The sequence below is a fragment of the Erpetoichthys calabaricus genome, chromosome 16, assembly GCF_900747795.2.
Source record: "Erpetoichthys calabaricus chromosome 16, fErpCal1.3, whole genome shotgun sequence".
Lineage (NCBI taxonomy): Eukaryota > Metazoa > Chordata > Cladistia > Polypteriformes > Polypteridae > Erpetoichthys > Erpetoichthys calabaricus.
The window spans coordinates 33,605,752-33,628,163 of NC_041409.2; the positions used below are offsets into that span (position 1 = coordinate 33,605,752).

The 22,412-nt window shown below is 43.2% G+C and overlaps 1 protein-coding gene across 1 annotated transcript in view; it reads right to left on the reverse strand.

Annotated features, from left to right (window-relative positions):
- Positions 1–22,412, reverse strand: part of LOC114666980 (neuroendocrine protein 7B2) — a 68,713-nt gene that overhangs the window by 4,808 nt on the left and 41,493 nt on the right. The window contains exon 4 of the mRNA XM_028822037.2: positions 19,127–19,239. Within this exon, the coding sequence (XP_028677870.1) occupies positions 19,127–19,239 (113 nt within the window). The remainder of the gene's footprint in view (positions 1–19,126; positions 19,240–22,412) is intronic.

A 22,412-nucleotide genomic window follows, 5' to 3' on the forward strand; every position in this document is an offset into this window, starting at 1 on the left:
ATACAAAAAGTAGCTCAAAGTGCTTTACATAATGAAGAAAAGAAAAATAAAAGACAAAATAAGAAATTAAAATAAGACAACATTAGTTAACATAGAATAAGAGTAAGGTCCGATGGCCAGGGGGGACAGAAAAAACAAACAAAAAACTCGAAAAAAATAAAATCTGTAGGTGTTCCAGGCCACGAGACCACCCAGTCCCCTCTGGGCATTCTACCTAACATAAATGAAATAGTCCTCTTTGTAGTTAGGGTTCTCACGGAAGGACTTGATGATGGTGGTCATACAGACTTCTGGCTTTTAATCCATCACTGTTGGAACATCATGGTGCTTTGGGTAGATGGTGGTGGAACCAGGACACCGGAAAAGGAAACAGAAGAGAGAGTAGGGGTTCAGCCAATCACATGGCAGTAACTCAATGCCTTGTCAAGATGACCTGCTGAAGTTTAAATTGAGCAATAGAATGGGGACAGAAAGGTGATTTAAGTGACTTTGAACGTGGCATGGTTGTTGGTACCAGATGGGCTGGTCTGAGTATTTCAGAAACTGTTGATCTACTAGGATTTTCACACACAACTCTCTCTAGGGTTTACAGAGAATGGTCTGAAAAAGGGAAAATATCCAATGAGCAGCAGCTCTCAGAGTGAAAATGTCGTGTTGATGTCAGAGGTCAGTGGAGAATGACCAGACGGGTTCAAGCTGAAGAATGACCAGACTGGTTCAAGCTGAATGAAAGACAACAGTAACTCAAATAACCACTCGTTATAACCAAACTATGCAGAAGAGCATCTCTGAACACACAACATGTCAAACCTTGAAACAGATGGGCTACAGCAGCAGGAGATCACAGTGGGTACCGCACCTGTTAAGTAAGAACGGTCAACTGAGGCTTCAGTTCACACGGGATCACCGAAATTGGACAATAGAAGTTCGGAAAAACACTGCCTGGTCTGATGAGTCTCAATTTCTGCTGCAACTTTCAAATGGTAGGGTCAGAATTTGCTATCAACAACATGAAAGTATGGATCCATCCTGCTTTGTATCAACGGTCCAGGCTGGTGGTGATGATGTAATGGTGTGGGGGGATTTTCTTGGCAAACTTAGGGCCCCTTAGTACCAACTGAGCATCATTTAAATGCCATTGCATACTTGAGAATTATTGCTGACCACGTCCATCCTTTTATGACCACTGTGTCTCCATCTTCTTCATCCAGCAGGATAACGCGCCATGTCACAAAGCTCAAATCATCTCAAACTGGTTTCTTACATAGATAGATAGATAGATAGATAGATAGATAGATAGATAGACAGACATTTTATTAATTCTAAGGGGAAATTCACTGTACTCGGATGACCTCCACTGTCACCAGATCTCAATCTAATAGAGCACTTTGGGATGTGCTGGAACAGGAGACTCACATCATGGATGTGCAGCTGACAAATCTGCAGCAACTGTGTGACACTACCATGTCAATTTGGACCAAACTCCCTGAGGAATGTTTTGAGCCCCTTGTTGAATCGACGCTACGAAGAATTATGGCGGTTCTGAAGGCAAAAAGGGGGTCCAACTGGTACTAGCAGGGTGTATCTAATAAAGTGGCCGGCACGTGTACGTTGACATAGAAAACAAGACGCAGACAGACGAGAGAGACAAACGTATAATACAGAGAGGCTGTCTGTTTACTGGCGTCTTTGAGTTCTTGTTTCTTGGCACAGTTTTACGATGCCAAGTCTTTGTAGAAGACGTCTGATGTTGTGTGGAGTTGTTGCTCTGGAGCACTGTCGGGCAACCGGTGCGGAATTTTCTAGGGGCTCCGTGAAAACTTTTGTAAAATATTTAAAATTGCTAGTGTTTTTGAACTTTTGGTTGATTAAAAAGATAATGTTTAAAAAAATATATTTTATGTTGGAAAAACAGATCACGGTTAATCAGATTGTTGAATAAACGAATGTATTTATTTTGAATGTAAGTTAAAATTTTCGCTGTTCACCATTCATCATAATATCAACACCAGCGGTGTCAAAAACACATCTCGTGAGACTTAAAAAGTCTCGTTGTTAGAAGATCTTGCTCACTGTACGGATACGGAAATGAAGTCTAAGAAACGCGAGAGACTTCAAATGATCGACAAGGAAATGCGCGTCTGTCTTTCGAAAATTGATCCTCGCATCAATCTCATATGTGCTGAAAAACAATCTCAATGTTCACATTAATTAAATTTAAGATTTATCCTTTGATTCCTTTATTAATAAAATGTCTTTCAAACTTGTAAAATTAACTGTTTTTATTGGCGATGGACTGTCCATAGATTGTGTCGTCACGACTTTATTTATGGTCAGTCCCTCAGGTGCGCCGCGAAAGAAAATGTTTGGACTTAGTGTGCCGCAACTCGAAAAAGGTTGCCATTGTCTGCTCTGGAGGATTCTTCTTGTAGTGGAGTGCGCTCTTTCTCTTTAGTATCTGCGTTGTAAATGACAAGTCATCGCCCAGGAAAAGAAAACTAAAGAACTGTAGAGAAACCGAGTATGGTGCACCCTGGGTTGTGAAAGAGCGTGTTTAGGCCATCATGCGACATTAAGCCCAAACATCGCTAGTACGTGGAAATGACAGAAAACAGTATAATCGGGCAGTCGTATTGAGTCCAAGTGTTCAGAAGTCACAGTCCATGCTGTTTAATCTTTCTAGAGGCCCAGGCCATTTTAGAATATCTGTAGGATAAGCAAGGCTTGACCTCTCGTCACACTTGCTTTGTTTTATTCAATGACATCACAAAGGCCAACAGGTACACAGGCGACATTTGCTTTTCAAGTCCTCACTTTTCAGGAGGCATACGGATGACCAACAAGTTTCTCGACGTCTGTTAAACCCGATTCAAAGGTGTGCGTTTTTAAGCCAAGAGATTTCCATCTACTGAGTCATTCAGCAAGATTGATTTTTTAAAAACATTCAGAAACTTGGATAGCGATGTTACTGCACGCATATGTAGAATTTTGTCTATTTTGGAGATTTTCTATGGAAGCATTTCATTTCTGATGGGGGCTTCACATTTGGGTTTTTAAAACTCTGCCCTATTTTCTGTATTTACGCGGCACCATTTTGAATCCTGTCACTTGACTCTGATTGTTGTTGATGGAGGGGGCGCATCTCTGCCATTCTTGAATTAAGTTGTCTTTCTTGGCAAGCCTACTCACCGATCAAAAGAAACCCACGGACTTGGCAGACACAAAGCGCAGACCCTGAAGAGAAGGCGACTTGAAGGACAGCAGCCCAGCCTGAATCCAGGTGGGAGTGCAGCACGTTTAGCGCTTACATGCGCTTCGATAACTCGGTTATTCACAGAAAGACGATTTCTAAAATGCCACGTACGCCCTTATGCAGGTTATTGGATTATCAGGAGTAGATTTCTCCACGAATAACCCGATCACGTGGCCATGTAAACCCTTGACTGGGTTATTATTAAGGATTTTGTAGTCTGCGTGTGTCCGTTGCACTCGTCAGCCTGTGCATGTATTTGCTTCACACACGCTTTCAGCGGCCACTAAATAAATTTCCAGAAGCTAATGTTTGGGTGATTGCATTATTCCTCCTCCTGGCTGAAATAATTAGTCTCAATATTTCAGACATCACTAAATTTATGTTGACGAGCTGAATGTACAGAACTAAACAATCTCGAGAGCTAACGCGTTATGTCGCAATGTGTGTTATGCAGTCCAATTAATTTTGAAAAGTAATGAGCATCCTAACGCAACGCTTATCTTACTGAAGCAAAAACACCGGCGTTATTATTATTGTTATTCCAGCAGAAATGAAGAATCACACGTATCGGTACGCCAGTCCTTTGCAAGGCTCAGTCACACAGCCGAACAGAAAAGAGTGCGCTGCATGCAAGCCGTATCAGAAATCTAGAAAGAAGGCATCAGTCTGACCAAACATGTTTACGAAATGCAACAAAATGATGACAGACATATCGCATGGGTGGCCAATGAAGACGTTTTAACTCTTTTTAGCGCGGATTAATCACGTCTTGACAAAGGAGGACTCCAGAAGATTCCTTAAAGACAGACTACTGAGAAATCAGGCTTCTGCTCTAACCGGGTTGTCCACTTCAGTCCAGTTATATGGTGACATGCAAGCCTTGTGGATGGGCAAAAAAAATCAATTCAGTTATGTCCAAAATAAAGTCAAAACTAGCAGAGGTCAAAACACAAGAAGGCAGGAAGAAACCTTTGGCATCAAAGACAGGCAGATGTGGCAGAGTCAGGTAGTGCGACACGAAGCAGAAGCGGACACAAAAACACACAAAGTGTCCAAAATAACTTCACAAACGCAGGAGCGGCTCAGCTAGAGGCTTTCCCACTGAATGCTTGATGGTAGAGTGAAGTGCCTCTGCCTGACTCCATCTTCTGTTTCTCGTACCCATCAAGCGACTGCCACCTGGTTAATGTTGCATTGTAACAAACACAGATGACGTCCATAACACTACACTGTTGTTTAACAATGCAGATATTGCTCTCTGTGTTCTCCTTTTGTCCACAGTATCCCGGCCATTTTAACCTTCAGAAACAGAGACTTTAGAAAACGCTCTCCAGAGTTGATTTCTTTTGAAAACACCAGACGGGCAAAAATGGAGACTTTTAAAAAAAAAATACCCAGACAGTTTTGTCTAATGGTGCTCTGATTCGTTTGTGCGTATTACGTAGCCGTTCCCTGAGTGGATCCTTCTCATTACAACGTCTCACTCCCTGACTGGTCACCCTTCACAGAAGAAAACGATGTTCCGATGTAGGGGCGATTGATGGAGAGTCGCTTTCCATGGCACTTGTTGCGTTGCTTACCTGTCTGCATCTAAATGTTCATCTTGTACACTTCCAATGCTGCATCCTCGCACAAAAGGCAAGTCACGTAAACAGTCCTTCAAGGAGTGTAACATCGATGTGCGCCAGCCCTGGGTAACCAAACTTGCATGTCGTTTGTGTTCAGTGTGGACGGACACACTTTCACATGCTTGTAATTCTTAGAGTCTGTCGTAGTATGTATGACATCTCCTTAAGTCCCATGATGCACCTGGTGGCTCTCCTCTCCACAGGTCTTTCTTGCAGTGTGGTGACCAGACGTGGTCTCACTAGTGCACAGCATCTCTTGATTTATTTTCCACAGTTTTGTATGCTATAACCTAACATTTATTTGCCCTTTTCATTGCCGCTTACTCCAGACCTAGAGGGCCGCAGTGGCTCCAAGTGTTCATCCTAACCCTTTTTCTTAATTAGCGACCCATTTTTTGTTGCTATTTTAACTTTTTTGACTTCATTTTGATTGGCCTGCTGCTTAAGGCTCAGACCCCTTAAATATTTCTTTTTTTTTCCATAATTAGCAGCCAAACAATAACAAGACCCAAAATGAGCCAACGCCTGACCAGCTAATCATCTGAAAGTAAAGACCACTGAAGGTCTGCTCAGGTCCACAAAACATTTTCATGGTGCCCTTAAAATCAAAAATCAGCACTTTTGGATATGTCTGCTGGGGCAGAATGTGAGCAGCAGCACGCCATGGAATTAAAGAGCGGGTTTAATTATCCATCCATCCATCCATCCATCATCCAACCGGCTATATCCTAACTACAGGGTCACGGGGGTCTGCTGGAGCCAATCTTTAATTAACAATGCGAATCGTCTTCTAATTAAGAAAGTGGTTGGAATGAAGTTGTTTGGCGTTTGAGGCCCTGACTTAGCTGCTCATCTGTTGGCTCAGTTCACATCTCATTTCTGTTTGGGTGCCGTCTAAGAAACAAATGACGCCACTCAGAGTTCTGAACCTTAAAATGAAGCAGAAATTGGCCACTAAATAAGGGAAGGGTTAGAATGAAAAGCTGCAGCCATCCAGGACTGGGGTTGGAGACCCCCTAGCTTAGATGATGAAAATGTTGTGTCAAAACAAAACCCTAAATCCTCCTCCGCGTCTCCTCCTGTATTCATCATTGACGTTCCTTTTGCCCACGTGCAGCACGTTGCACTTTTTCCACATGTGATGACAAAGAAACCCTAAACCTTAGTAAGCATCAACTCCTCATGGGCCTCTGATGGAATAAGCAGTGAGTGAAAGACGAATGAATGAGGAAGATGAGTGAAGAGAAAAACAGCAGACTGCAACTTAAAAGAAGTTTTAGAAAGAACAGAGCAGAACGTCACATAACATTTGCAAATCGGCTGAGTTCAATTCTGGGTCACAGAGAGGTCAGTCAGTCAGTCATTGTCCAACCCGCTATATCCGAACACAGGGTCACGGGGGTCCCAAGGCGCAAGGCAGGAACAAATCCCCAGGCAGGGCGCCAACGCTCCGTAGGGCACACCCACACACGAGACAATTTAGGATCTTCAACGCACCCAACCTGCATGTCTTTGGACTGTGGGAGGAAACCCACGCAGACACGGAGAGAACATGCAAACTCCACGCAGGGAGGACCCGGGAAGCAAACCTCAGGTCTCCTAACTGCAAAGCAGCAGTGCTACCCACTGCGCCACTGTGCCACCCTCACAGAGAGGCTGTATGAATAAATAAGGCATTACCAACAATGATAATAATAACATTAATGTGTGTGATTTCCCCATTTGTAATTCTTCCTCATGGTAACGTCCCAATCTGCAGGCACATTTCTGATCTCCCCTGGCGTCCCCTGCTGAGTTTAAGTTTAGTTTAAAACATGCAAAGTGCTGCTAGGTGACGCTGATCAGCAGACGCCACCCCGTTGGAGTTTTCTTTGAATCTTTTTCTTCAGGTCACAGCTGACTTCTGTCCCATTTGTACCCTTTTTGTGGCGTCAACTTCAGATTGTAACTGTGGAGGGCAGAAGTGATCAGCAGAGCGGGTTGAGGTGTAGGATAGGATTGAGTGTGATGTGTGTACGAGTGTGTGAGAGTGATTGGCAGCAGTGCCAGACTGGCACCTGTCCTGGAACTGTTCCTGTTTTGTGCCTAGTGCTGCCAGGATGGCCTCCAGCTCCCTGCGACCCTCTTTTGGATTAGAGGTTTCAAAATGGATGGAGTGTTTTATAAGCTGGTAGGCTCTGATAGTTGTGTGCAAACATTTGTGCCCCTCTGATCAAATCATATTTTTGTCTCAGTGAAAAATGTCACCACAATCCCCGCAGAGTACAAGTGTAAGAATTACACGTTTCTGCGCATTTCAACACACACTTGCTGATTTTAACAAATGAAAACACAAACATATAAAATGGTGAAAGTGGCAGGTGCAAAACGTTTGGGCTCTTGATGACATCTCCTTTCTTTCCAATGTTTCTTGTAGTCAGTGTGAAAGTGTGACACGCACACAGTCGCAGGTTCAAATAACAAACGTCATTCTTCCAAACAGTACAGAATGTCACTGGATGGGGAATTCTTCCTTTTTTCTCTTCTTCCTCTCACAAGTGTTGTCCTCTGCCTCCCGACTCCGACTCCTCTGAAGTCAGGCAGAGCGGATCCCAGGAGTACTTCTGGTTCTGCCCACAGTCCATTGGAAAGGCAGAAGTCTCTAGAAGGCAGTGATGGTAGTCATGGTATACCACAGGGCTGTAACATGGGACTACACTTCCCAGCATGCCTGTGGGTTGAAAAGCAGGGGCAGTGAAGTAGGAATGCGGCCCTCCGCTGTATCAAGGGAGTATAGACTCCAGCAAGGCCGACTCCTTCGATCCCTTCGTCCTTCTGGCCTCTCTTCCAGGCAAGGGATCACTTCTTGACCAGGTCGGGGTGCCACACGATCCCTGACGACACTTACACAGCTAATGGTGTTTCTGTTTTTCCTCCAGAAAATGGATAATTTTGTCATCCAATGAATGACGTGTGTTATTTGCTCAATCAGGTGTTTTTATGTATTATCAGATTTTGGTTGAAGATCTTAAAATTTTCAATGTCAAAGATTTGCAGTAAGAGAAGAAATCGGAAGGGGCACACATCGTTTCTCACAGCACCTTACGCTTTGGTCTTTTTCCATGCATCTCTTCATGAATTCCCAGTGATATTCAAGTATGGGAGCTGCGATGGCCTTTCCAGCCCCTCGTGTTCTGCTACTGAATCAAGGCAAGTGTTCCAGTCTTTTTCCAGCTATTGATATTTAATTCTTTTTGCCAGCAGCAGATTTCTTGTCCCGCACATCTTTTAGAGGACACCCTAGGAGGAAATTCAGTTGGGACACCTGCACAATAACCCTCAAGCCAGTAGGTGGCACTCGAGAAGTCACGTTTTGGTGGCTGCTGTGGATGCCATGCTCTTTAACAGCAGGACTGGACGAAGTGCGATCTTAGCGACTGATCAGGGGGGCACCCTCCTGTGACAACTGCAGGATGTCATATGGCATCCCCCGATATCAGAGCGTGGCGGGACCTTGGGGTGAAGGCTAACTGGTGCAGAGGAAGTGCATCCAAATAATCAAGAGGGGTGTGGGGCAAGTGGGCAAACCTCTAAAGTTAGGGTGAGGTTGAGGGGCTCGAGGGTCTATTTTTACACAACGTCTGCTCCTGTTCTAATCCTTCTCTTGTATTTCAGCCCAGGTTTAAATTTGTTCCATCTGTTACACAGTTGAGTGGTGCTATATCCTTTATTGTGACATTATTAAACATTATAAAACAACGCTGTTGTAAACTGTTTTGAATTAGCATACATGACCAACTCGCTGCATTTGCCTTCAGTGCCTGGCATGGTGCCACCCTGGGCCTGATATGTGTGTTAAGGTGGCCATCTCTTCAAACTGCATTAACCTCAATCCAGTGCCATGTCTGACACATTGCCATGCTCTCTGCTAGCTGAAGACGATTCTCTTTTGAAATCCGACCCAACCTGGGTCTCGCACGCAAAAGCCACATCTGTGTGTGTTTCAAACGTTCGGCTGCCTGCTCTCGCTTCAAATCAATACAACGAGAAGGTGGACGCCTGCCGTGTGGCTGCCCAGCGCTATGACTGGTGAAGGCAGGGCCTTGGATTGTATAAACGTGTCTAGACAGATTAAAACATGCACTGCCGGAATCTTTACTTTTTAAAATGAAACAAAAAAAAAAGAAAATTAAAAATTAGGCCAGACATAATATTTCATATCCAAAGACACGTCAGCCAAGATTTATTTAGAAGTTGTCCAAACACCGTTAATGTAACAAGCAAGCCTTGCCAGTGTCATTTTTTTCTTTTTTATCCTGTTCAGCAACTTGACTCGCGTGCTTAGTCTGTAGGGAGAGGGGGGCACAGGGGGCACCAGACATCACAGGGCGGCCCTGGCAGTCGGAATGATGACCTCCAACCCTCATAAGCGCTTCCACTGTTCTTCTACCAAAAACTAAGTTCATTTCCACAATGGTTAATATCCCACCAGACCAGTAGGAAGCTGATTTTCTTTTATAGACAACAATGCAGAAGTGTAACGAAACAAAAGTAGAGAAATGTGTAAAGGCAAAAAGAGATAAACCCAGCAAGGAAAGGCCTTTCTAATCAAGAGGGTGAAAGTAACAAAGACCTGACGCTAAGGAAGGGGCCACCCAGCACTTCCATGTGAACACCACATTAGTGATACTGCGCAAGATTTGACAATTCAATACAATACAAAGTATACATTTATTACAGTAAGTGCCAAATAAATGAAGAGCAAAATGAACAGGAAACTGAATGACGTGAACGACTTGAGTAACACTAAACCCATCGAGCTGCACAGACAGATCGGTCCTGGGGGTCTCGATGCTCCTCTTTTTGTGTTCGTTTCTTCCTCTCTGCCCTCCAGCGTGTGCTCTGTGTGGTAAGTGCTCCGTGGCGTTGTGCAGGTTTTAAATAAATCGTCGAGTCCTGAGAGGCACAGAGTGGGTGCAGGTGGGCGCATGACGGGCGCTGCCCCAGGGCTGTGATTGGCTGATCGCTCATGTGACCCGTTATGCAGCGTCTCCCAAGGACAGGAGATGGGTGAGCGGCTCGGCACAGGATGAGAGGAGGAAGCATTGGGGCTCAGATTTTTAAAGAAAAGAACTGTCCCTGGATTTTAACCTCGTGTTATGGATTATTTATTGAAATGGATTTTTAACCCCCACATTTTCACTGGTTTTCTGGATCACTTATTCATTTATTGAAGATATTGATACACTGCACTTTAATTTGATCATGGTTTGACTTTCTGTTTGGTTTTAATAACAGCACTTGACACTTTTGCACTTGCCCCTCGCTATAAGTGTGTGTCCTCATTTGTTCGGTTCATGAGGATCGGAGGTTCGGGTTCAAGAGGCCCCCAGACGCAGCAGGGAGCATGGTGCCAACCTGGACTGTCACACTTTAGTAGGGCAAACAAGCAGTCGGCGGTCTTCACTTGTAAACGCCTTTGAGTGTGTGAGTGCGTGTTCATGTGCGGACACTTGTGTGTACATACATGTTTACTTAACTGCTGTAGAATTTTTTTTTTTTTGAAGGACATGGAGACAAATACTGGACCACAAATAATAGGCATGGAGCCCTGTAACAAACCAAAAGTGATGCCTCTTGTTTGAAACGATCCATCAGTTTTTCATACGTTATTGTTGTGCGTGGGTTTGCACAGACGTTCTGTTGTGAACTTGGAGTCCCAAAGCACATCAAATCCCAGTGACTCTCAGCCTGTAAGTTTATTTGTCTTTCAGAGGTGCACGTGAATACCTTAGTCAGATACTGGGAAAGATGCTATATGTGATCATCTCAGGGTAGGAGAATGGAAATAAGGCTTTTTGGGAAAAAAGGCCAAGAAAATGAAAAACACTGAAATGGGAAAAAGCAATAATGATGTCAAAAAACAGATTAGAGAACAGAGAACCAGAAAGTCAAAGAAAAAATGCTTGCCAGAAACAAAATGAAAAGAGTCAAAATAACAATAGGAGTCATAGTGGACTACATCGAGACGAAGGACAGAAGCGATGAAGACAGTGACTGGGACGGTTGGGCATATCCTGTGTCATGATGTGTGTAGTACAAGTCAAGAGAGGTGAAGCCGAACTTCAGGTAACACACTGGTGAGGCGTCCCCTGGAGTACTGAGGGCAGTTTTGGGCTCCATAGTACAAAAAAAAGACATGACAGCACTAGAAAGGTCCAGAGAAGAGCGACGAGGAGAGAGAAGGACAAAATTAGAGAAGAAAAGTGGGGTGCAGCCCAGAGATGGAAAATGGAAAGTTTAAATATGGATCAGAAGGTAAATAAACACACCAAAGTCAGAACTAATAAGTCCAATCTGTCCTTCATCAAAATCAGAACGTAGCTTAGAATCGTAGTCAGAAACACAGTCGCTGGTTTGTTTGCTTTGAAATAGAGTAACCGTTAGGAGACAAGGCCACAACTTGGACGACCATCACACATCACTGGCTTATCAGCTGTCGTGCCACGTCCTCAGCAGTCATGCAGTGCATTGTGGTTAATGGGACACCCATAACGGAAACAAAGTAATAGTGTTACAGTAATGTCCTGCCGAGAAATGAAGAGCTAACCGGGAGTAGCACACAAAACAGGGAACCAAAACAAATAAAAATAAACCTAGCTACCAAAGAGTCGAAGTCGAGAAAACAAGCAACAAGGCCAAACCAAACGGAAGAGAGCTCAGAATTGTATTTTTTACTTTTTGTTTGTTTTCTGCAGATCGGATCACGAAATGAGTTTCCAGATGACTCTTTATCGTCATCCTGCAGGACACAACACTTGAAGCGGCGCAGCACTAACAACGCCTCTCAAATTGGCGGTGACAGAAGCACCTGAAAATAGAATTTACAAAATAAAATCACACAAACCTAATCATGACAGGCAAATCCCAAAACAAAACATAATTCATTTTATAAACTTCATAACAATAATTTATAGCAACAAACAGAAAAAAATGGAAATTACACCAACGTACACACAAGAAAAATATTCTAAAGCCAGGAAAAAAGTTACAAAATATGGAATTCGCAACCTGGGGAGTAAACCGTTGATATCACCATATAGCCAAACACCTAAACATCGAAAAGTACCTCAAATCACCGCTAAGCACTGCATACATGTTTTGTTTTAATCCGCCATCTTGGACAATTGGACAGCAGGTGACCTTTACACTGTCGCTACAAGGCAGCCATTAGCAACAACATACAACATGCTCTCCAAAATGGAGTTGTGCCGAGATGACAAAGACACCATCATGATCCTAAATTATACAAGAACCTTCAAAGAAATGAAGTAATCGAGTCTGCATCGTTCAAAATCCTAGCTAGCAAACTGAACACAAAACAAATACATGAGCCAGAGCCCCAGAAAAAACAAAAAATGTCCAGAACTGTAACACCCCATCCCTTTCTCCACGTGTTTTGTTGATTGTTAATTGTTCTCGGTTTAGTCTGGAGACAAATGGGGTGAGGCGTCAACTTGATCTGTAGCTCTCAGGTGTTGTAGCTAAGAGAGCCGCAGTCACTTGAGGCAAATGAAAAGACCCTTGGTGTGTCAGCATCTCACAGTGCTCGCCCCGTGCCTTCCTAGCAGCACTTCTTCTAATTTAGTGACATTCCTAGTTATTTCTCATATTTCAGCCAGGGTTCCTCCCCTGATTGGGGTTCAAATTCATGCTTTATGCCTCTTTTGGTCATCTTTGATTTATGTTGATTATGTTCATGTTCCTTTTTTGATTATGTGTATTATTCTGTGTTTTGGGTTTCATTTATGAGTGTAAGCAGGCCGTGTTATGTTCCGTGTGTTTTGTGGGTGACTGGTTGCCATCATAATCTGCCCTCCATCCTATAAACCCAGAAGGTCTCCCACACGTCCTGGTGGTTCATTTCAGATTTGCCTTCTTGTCTTTTAGTTTAGTTCTATGCTTTTGTGATTTTTTAAAGGATTTTTGACTGTTTTGCTTTGTGTTTTTGACTTTGCCATTGGATTGTGTATCAGGACTTGCTCACTTTGGATCGCCCCTAATGGGGACTCCTGTTTGCCTTTGTGTCCTCTAAGGAACTTCATGTATTTACAGAGCTTTTTGTGAAATAAACCTTTTTATTTTATTAAGACTCAGTACCTGCCCTTATTACTAGCTGGGGTTTGGTGGTGATACCCCCCTCTAGTGGGCATTATTGGAAGTGATTGGGACTTCTGTGCTTTGGAACTCCTAAGTTCATCACAGTATGGACGATTGTTTTGTTAAGGACACTGACTGCTCTGTCCTTGGGTTTGGACTTGTTATATTTGGATTAATCAGAGTTCTGGCATTTGTTTCGTTGTTTGGATTAAGAATGGAAATTTCATTTTGGTTTATTGAACTATAAATTTTCTTTGAGTCTGGATTTCTTCATTGTTTTAATTTTTCATGTTTTTTCACCATCCCTTTTTCCCTGTTAAAGTTCAGCTTCCATGTTTATTCATGGTTTCAGTTTCTGTATGTCTACTTTGATGTTGTTTAACGTTTCATAGTTTAGAATTATTCTTTGTTGATTGAATTATTATGGTCCTCAAATGATAGGCAATGGGTGAAGTCCACTATTACAATGATAAACCTGAATATGAATTTCGAACATGTAGGCAGCAGGGGAGTCTCGATAAGAGACCGTAATGGATGGTAAGGATAAGGAGTTGTTGATACTAAGATTGTGTGGTCCGCAAGTAAAAGGGAAAGAAACAAGCAGTCCAAAACGAAAGAAGAAGGTTTTTATTGACAAAAGAAAGGAGCATGGAAAATACAAAGAGAAAGGAATACAAAAAAATGAGAAGCCTGAGGGAGGAACTGTGTGTTCTAACAGCGGTGGTCCTGTCTAAAAGGGGCAGTGCAGGACAGTAGTAGCTATGGTCGTCATAAAAGGCAATTCATTGAAAGTAAAAAAAATGGCCAGAAATTTGGCATGAAAGGCAAAAAATGAACACTTAGTGGGTTTAACTAAATGTCCACCAACCAAAAAAAGAAAAGGTAGCAATTATTTTAATCACCTTCCAATGGTCAGCTTCTACATGAGCTATAGAAGAAATCAGAATCCACTCTGTTCTCTCGTGTGTTAGTAATTTGTGCATTTTTTCCATCTGAATTTTGCTTCCTTCAAAAAATGGTTAATGCTGGCTGTTAAATTTCATTTTCAGGTTAATGGCGACTTGCTGGTGGACAGCAGTATCGGTGTTTTTAAAAACAGAAGGAGGTGTATTTCTGAGTTATTGTCAGCTGTGATGTACACCGTAAAATGGAGTGCACACTTGACAAGGCGCATGCCGGTGGGGCGAATGTCGCTGCGCATGTCAAATGTAACACCAAATCAGGCAGGGAGTGGCAGGCAACGCTGCATTAGCCAGTCTCTGAAAACAGCGTAGATGAAGACAAACGGAGGAAAAGTGTCTTTTGTACTTAAATGCAATTTGGTATAACACCACTGACGATGAGAGACCGAGACGTACTATAAGATAGAAGCTGTAGTCCGGTGAGGGATTGAAATTATCATCACAAAAAGCTGAGGAAAGAAAAAACACAAAAGCTACTCTCTGATGATGTCACACCTTTTCTGGTGCTTGTACTGATGCTGCGCTCGTCATACAGCACAGCTGGGAGGTCGAAAATCACAATCGCGTCATTTGCTACCACTGCACGTTCACGCTGCCCAAGTGGGAAAGTAAACATGGATGCCCCGTGTAAGCAGGTGTTTCAGCCGCAAACGCTACTTAACAGTTCTATAGTCCAGACTGAAGATAAAAAATTAGGAGTGGTATATGGGGATGGATGGATACAAGACAATGATTATATTTTTATATGATGTACATTAAAGAACCATCAACTACAAATCAAATCAAATTAATAATATATTGAACAATTATTATAAAAGTAAAGTTGAATAAATCGGACTCTTCAGCTGCATGAATGAAAAAGTACCAGTTCCAGTTAGCAGAAATAGCTCTAAAGTTGATAGAAATCTACGTTTTGTACCAAATACTTGCATGCAAAACTTGGTTGACCAAAGTGACAGCGTACTCAAGTTATCACGTTTACATGCACACACATACAGACACACACACACAGACACACAGACCAACACACACAGACAAACACAGACACACAGACAAACACACACAGACACACACACACAGACACACAGACAAACACACACAGACAAACACAGACAGACACACACACACAGACACACACAGACACACAGACAAACACAGACAGACACACAAACAAAGACACACACACACAGACAGACACACACATACACAGACAAACACACACAGAGAGACAGACAAACACACACACATAGACACACACACAGACTTACGCACAGACACAAACACAGACACACACAGACAGACACACACACACACAGACACACACACAGACAGACACACACACAGGCAGATGCACAGACACAAACACAGACACACACACAGACACACACAGACAGACACACACACAGACACACACACACAGACAGACACACACAGACAGACACACACACAGACAGACACACACACAGACTTACGCACAGACACAAACACAGACACACACACAGACACAAACACAGACACACACAGACACACACAGACAGACACACACAGACAGACACACACACAGACAGACACAGACACACACACACAGACAGACACAGACACACACACACAGACAGACACACACACACACAGACAGACACACACACAGACTTATGCACAGACACAAACACAGACACACCCACAGACACACACAGACACACACAGACAGACACACACACACAGAGACACACACACACAGACACACACACAGACAGACACACACACACAGACAGACACAGACACACACACACACACAGACACACACACACACACAGACAGACACACACACAGACTTACGCACAGACACAAACACAGACACACCCACAGACACACACAGACACACACAGACAGACACAGACAGACACACACACACAGACACACACACAGACAGACACACACACAGACACACACACAGGCAGATGCACAGACACACACACAGACACACACACAGACACACACACAGACACACACACACAGACAGACACACACACACAGACACACACACAGACACAAACACAGACACACACAGACAGACACAGACAGACACAGACAGACAGACACACACACACAGACACACACACAGACACACACACAGACACACACAGACACACACACAGACAGACACACACAGACACACACAGACACAAACACAGACACACACACAGACACACACAGACAAACACAGACAGACACACACATACGCAGACACACACACAGACACACACACACACACAGACACACACACAGACACACACACAGACACACACACAGACAGACACACACACACAGACACAAACACAGACACACACAGACACAAACACAGACACACACAGACACACACACAGACACACACAGACACACACACAGACAGACACACACAGACACACACAGACACAAACACAGACACACACACAGACACACACAGACAAACACAGACAGACACACACATACGCAGACACACACACAGACACACACACACACACAGACACACACACAGACACACACACAGACACACACACAGACAGACACACACACACAGACACAAACACAGACACACACAGACAGACACAGACAGACAGACACACACACACAGACACACACACACAGACACACAGACACACACACACACAGACACACAGACACACACAGACAAACAGACACACACAGACACACACAGACAAACAGACAGACACAGACAGACAGACACACACACACAGACACAGACAGACACACACACAGACACAGACAGACACACACACAGACACAGACAGACACACACACACAGACACACACACAGACACACACACAGACACAAACACAGACACACACAGACAGACACAGACAGACACACACACACAGACACACACACACAGACACACACACAGACACAAACACAGACACACACAGACAGACACAGACAGACACACACACACAGACACACACACACAGACACACACATAGACACAAACACAGACACACACAGACACAAACACAGACACACACACAGACACACACAGACAGACACAGACAGACACACACATACGCAGATACACACACAGACAAACAGACACACACACACACAGACACACAGACATAATTCCAAAATGGTATTTTCTGACTCAGGGATGTCTAAAACGTCGAGATTCATCAAAATCTCAAAATGGAATTTTTGGAGGATTCCAGTACTTTCCCTGTGCTTCATATACAAGAACGTAAAAACAATGAGCAAGAAAGGTGCAAAAAGTATGTTGTCAGGCCTTAAAAAAGATTTTTGTGCTCTTGGGTCATGATAAATGATTATATTTCTGCTTGGAAGGTGCAATTAAAAAACTTCACAAAGCAACCATTGAGCACAATGCACTAACAGTAACGCGCTTCAAGCTAACATCTGTTAGTCCGTTACTGTTCACTTGCATTAGTCAGTACTGAGATGATTTGTTTAAAGCAAGTTCTCCTAATAAACAAACTAAACCTATAAAATGTTACTGTACTTAACCGTCACCATTTTGGATTGACATCAAGTCGGACAAACTGAGATTGAGAGACCAGGCCTGAGTTTGCGAGAAGGAATTCTGAGTTCACGGTGCGTTTTCATTCCATTTTTCCGAGTTGAAGGTCAGAAATTAGGAGCTCTGAGTTTTAATCAAATGCATCATTGAACTGTGTGGGCGCTGATGACATCATCCATCACAGTGCATGATGGGAGTTGGAGTCTTCAAGTTTGGAGAAGAGCTCTCTTGCGATTATACCTTATTATAGTGTTTTAGTTGTTCGATGCGCGCCTCATGCCAGTTGGTTGCTGGTGAAGTGCTTTTGCAGGGCGCCTGACGTTAGACGTCGATACTGCTCGTAAAATACCAACGTGATGCTCTTCTTGTTACACATGTTTGGGTAAACAAAGACACCATCTTTGATCTTTATTACACTTTTTTATTCCGTATCACTGGTAATTAATTTTCTGCCATGACTTTTTGACTTTGAGTTTGGTTTTGCATTTCGGCTTAGTCACTCCCTGTCCTCCCAGTAAACCATTTTGTTTTGTCTTCCAACCCAATTTCATTTCCTGCTTTCAAATCCTGTCTTCTTCTTACTAGTTTGGTTCTGCCATAACAAGATGATATTCTTGATGTGTTCTTAATAAAGTTTTTCCTTTGATTCTGGTAGAATTTCCGGCCGATCTTTTGCTTGGCTGTGTGTGGCAGTGTCTTTAATCATTTCGCATTAATTGTTAGTGAAATAATAATAATACATTACATTTATATAGCGCTCTTCTCAGTACTCAAAGCACTATCCACACAGTGAGGAACCGGGAAGCAAACCCACAACCTCCTTACTGCAAAGCAGCAGCACTACCACTGCGCCACCTGTGAGGACAAATGGCTCCTGCTTTTAGGTCAACATTGAGGAAAGGACACAGATGTGGTTGCTTTTCATGGTTAAATGGTGTGTAGGGCTTTGTGTTGTAAGCAGAGTGTGAAGTCGCAGAAGAAACTGTCAGTGTTTGTTCCACCTGCCCTTTGTGTCCGTCACCTGACATGTGTGTCACTGGCATGCAGAATGTGTTGTTGCTGGTAATTGTTTGTGGACGTGCCGCTGTGATGGAGTTCAATCCATGCCAGTAATGGTGCATGTTCATCTGCACGCCCTCACCGCCATTCTGTTTGCTCATGGCCGTCCATTTCCTGTCAGTTGATGTGCACTCCTGCGTCTTTGGTGGCCTGGGAGAAGGATTCAAAGCCTAATTTTGGGGCTGCTGTGAGCTGGAGGTCCAAATCATAGGTCACGTTGCATGTGTCGTGACATATAAACTGTTATTGGCGATCAAGATCAAGCTTCAAAGTTGAGGTTTTGCGTGTCGGACAGAGCCAATTTTAACTTATTCAGACTTATGGTATATTTGAGCAAGGATTTTATCGTGTTTGGTCTCTCTCTTTAGTGCAAACCCTAACAGTCATCGCCAGTCACAAACTGAAGACGCTCTCGGTCAAAGGTGGGCACAGTCAAACCGCCTCATTCAGTATAAATCTTAGAAATGAAAACATTAAGGGAAGATGAGGCTTAAGCAAGCGAAAAACGTACAAGTCAGCAGTCAGCACAACACTTACCCACTTGCCAAGTGCTGGATAGTCATGCTCGGGATCAAACAGGTGCTGCTGAAGCTGGTATTCCCTACTAAACGCCGCCGTGTCTGGTGAATTTTCCAGGCATCCGTCTTCAGCTGCAAAAACAAGGAGACATGTTGAACTGTTTGGCAGAAGCAGCATTCCAACAAAATGAAATGCTAAGGTACAATCATAGGAATGACATTTTTGAAGGCCATTTGCAGGTATCCAGTCTAAGAGGATGGCACATGTTTGTCTTTTACCTGACAAAGGGAGAATACAACATTAATGATGGAAGGAAAAACAATGTCAAACACACCCACATAAGGGCTCTAGTGACTGTAAGTCCTCCGCCACACCAGCAGTTGGCGCTGTGTCTTAACATCTTAGTCTCTTTCTGCCTGTGTAGACTGGATGATTGACAGCTAGAACACCTCTGACATCACTTCCAGTGTCCATCCACCTGGACCCGCCTCTTCCTGCCGTGGGGACTGAAAGTCAGAAGCTCTGCCATCTTTGCCAGTTCTGTTCTGAACTCGCGTCTGCTGAGATGACTCTGCAATAATTACATGTTTTTGTGACTTTCACTGTGTCCAGTTATACGGGGTGGCCGTCTCTGCACCCCAACTCTTTATCGTTGTCCTCTCTTTCTTTTACACCAGATGGAACGCATCGGCCTCTTTAGCAGTAAAGGCTCAAAAGTGCCGTCCTCCTCCTGCTGGCTGTCTTCCTCAATCTTTACTTAATGGAAGGGTGTTTTGAAAAGCAACATATGCGGAGTAATGTCCACAGGGCTTATGTTCAAAATAAAACTTGTTTGGTTTTAATGGCGTGTCTCTTAATAGATAAAATGTGCTGCTGAGTCGACAATTAATTTAATAGCAATAGGGAGACCAACAAGTGTCAGGAATGCATGTGCTGTGTAAAATTCCCACATACTGATTTTGTTTTTCCATATGTTTATTATTTTTATCACTACTACAATCAAGCCACATCATCGCCATTTTGAATGCGTGTCTGTGAACATGAGGGTCTGGCCAGGTAGGCGACCACTTGGGGATTTAGGATGGCGTCATGCCAGATGTGGCTTCCTAGTTTGGGGATTTCAACTATAAAAGAAGAAGGTGAGTCGGAGCAATTTCATGTTTTTTAAGTTTATTTGGGCTTAAGAGTTTTGACTTCACAGGTTTTTGATGAGTGGCATTCAGACCAATTTTTGGACCCAAATGACAACTGTCGCTCTCTCTTGTTTCTTATAATTCCAGTGTTTCTTATGTAATTTGGTACTGTGGTCAGTATTTTGTCTTCAAGTTTTGCTTAATTTTGCCACTTTTTCCAAAATTGCATTTCATTTTTGGATACAGTTACCACCATTTTGTAGTTTGTTTACATGGACAGCAGCTCTGGTTGACTTGATTTCATATACTTTAGTAATCCCCAAGTGGAAATTGCCTTTTCGCATGATCTCTGGGGGAGTCAGAGCACATTGTTCAGTGCCCTTGGTTGCACTTCTCAGGTTAAGGACCCAGCAGGATTTGAACTGGTAACCTGGCATCGAAATAGCAGTGCAGATCTTTAGCCACAGTAGTCTGGCTGGAACTTGTGTGGATGACGGCAGCACACAGACGCCATACTGACTGCACAAGGTGGCGCACACTTTAAAGTTTAAAGATCAAAGCAGAAGATGGATCTGTTCTGCCAGCCAGGCTGGCAAGATGTTTTAGGAGAGGACCGGGAGATGGATATTTCTATGAATTGTGCACTTTTCCCTAATAAAATATTTTGTACAGAAGTTTATTACGTGGGAAGTTAGGCTGCTTTTTCTCTAGCACAGTTATTCCTTAAACTTGGCAAGTCTCTGTTGTATTTAATGGGCCGCATTGAGTCTTTGTGGGTTGATGAAGCAATTGTTGTCTCTCATCCTAAGTCATCCTCAACCTTCTAACTATAGCCAGCGATTCTCCAAGGGGATCCAAGGGTCATTTAACAAGATTGGGTGGCGACAAAAAAAAGTTTAGGAAACCCTGGTGTAGCACTTCTTATGTTGGTTCTTTGCAGTTATATGCTTCCGGGATGTACATTGTGCACGGAGTCACTAAATTATTTTATTTTACGATCAAGATGCCACTGGCTTTTTACAATCAAACACCGATGGGTTATTACTCCTGTTACTGGCACATGGCTCCCAGTTGCCATTTAAATTGCGTAGCACCAGGGCCGGGTTAAGACCTTTAGAGGCCCAAAGCACTTAAAAGATTGTGATACCCCCAAATAAATGAGCTGCACTCACTCTCAGTGGATGACTGAACAGGACAGCTGACGTGACGAAGACAAGAACGATCACATGAGCCAGTTGTCAGATTCTAATTTTGTTGTAATCCCAAGAGTAACATACGAGTAGCATTAACTTCTATTATTACAATTTTATTATTATTTTTATTATTATATATACTAGGGGGCTTTGCCTCCTGCTCGCTTTGCTCGCCAACCCCCCCTGGCTTGTGCTACACGCCAGCCACTTCGCATCTCTGTCACTTGCGTATGTGGATTTCACTTTCACCAAACAACAAATCTTTAAATTCTCGTGGATACGACTCTTCATTGGGAAGAAACAGTACTTACCCCTGATGGCAACATGAATTAGACGATCTACAAGTCTCCAACTTAAAGTTTAAAGCTGAACAATAACTTCATACTTCTGTCATATCACCTATGTCCATATATTCGATCTCTTTTTGCTGCTCTGTTATTTCACCAAGTAATAATTTCCGTTTGTTAGCGCTAATGTGATCTTTACTATCAGTTTTGTGAAACTTTCAAATTTTATTTCTTTCATAATCTCTAACCTGCTCTGCTTGTGTATCACGCCAATGTTTACGACACCTCTTTACGACGCTCTACTTTTCCTTCTACTCTTTGTCTTTTATTTCCAACCCAGGTTGGAGCCGAGAGCGCAGGAGCTGTGTCTGACAATAGCAATAGTCTCATCCCAGGATTTCCTTTTATAATAGAGAGATATGTATGTCATTTTTTCATTTAATGCGGGAGCCACTTTTTGTGGAACCTTTTTCAGCTGCCCCATTTGCGGCTTGGCACCATATGGTCTATGATAACGTTTCTGTCCTTTGATGTCCTAGGTATGTGCTTATTTTGCTTATTGCTTAATCCAGCCGCTCCTTGCATCACTAGGACAACTCTTTAAATCTGTTTTGCCTGCAGCCTTGCCATCTTAGAGTTCCCAGGACATTGTTAGTCATGAAAGTGAGGTGGACAACTGCAATGAGGACAC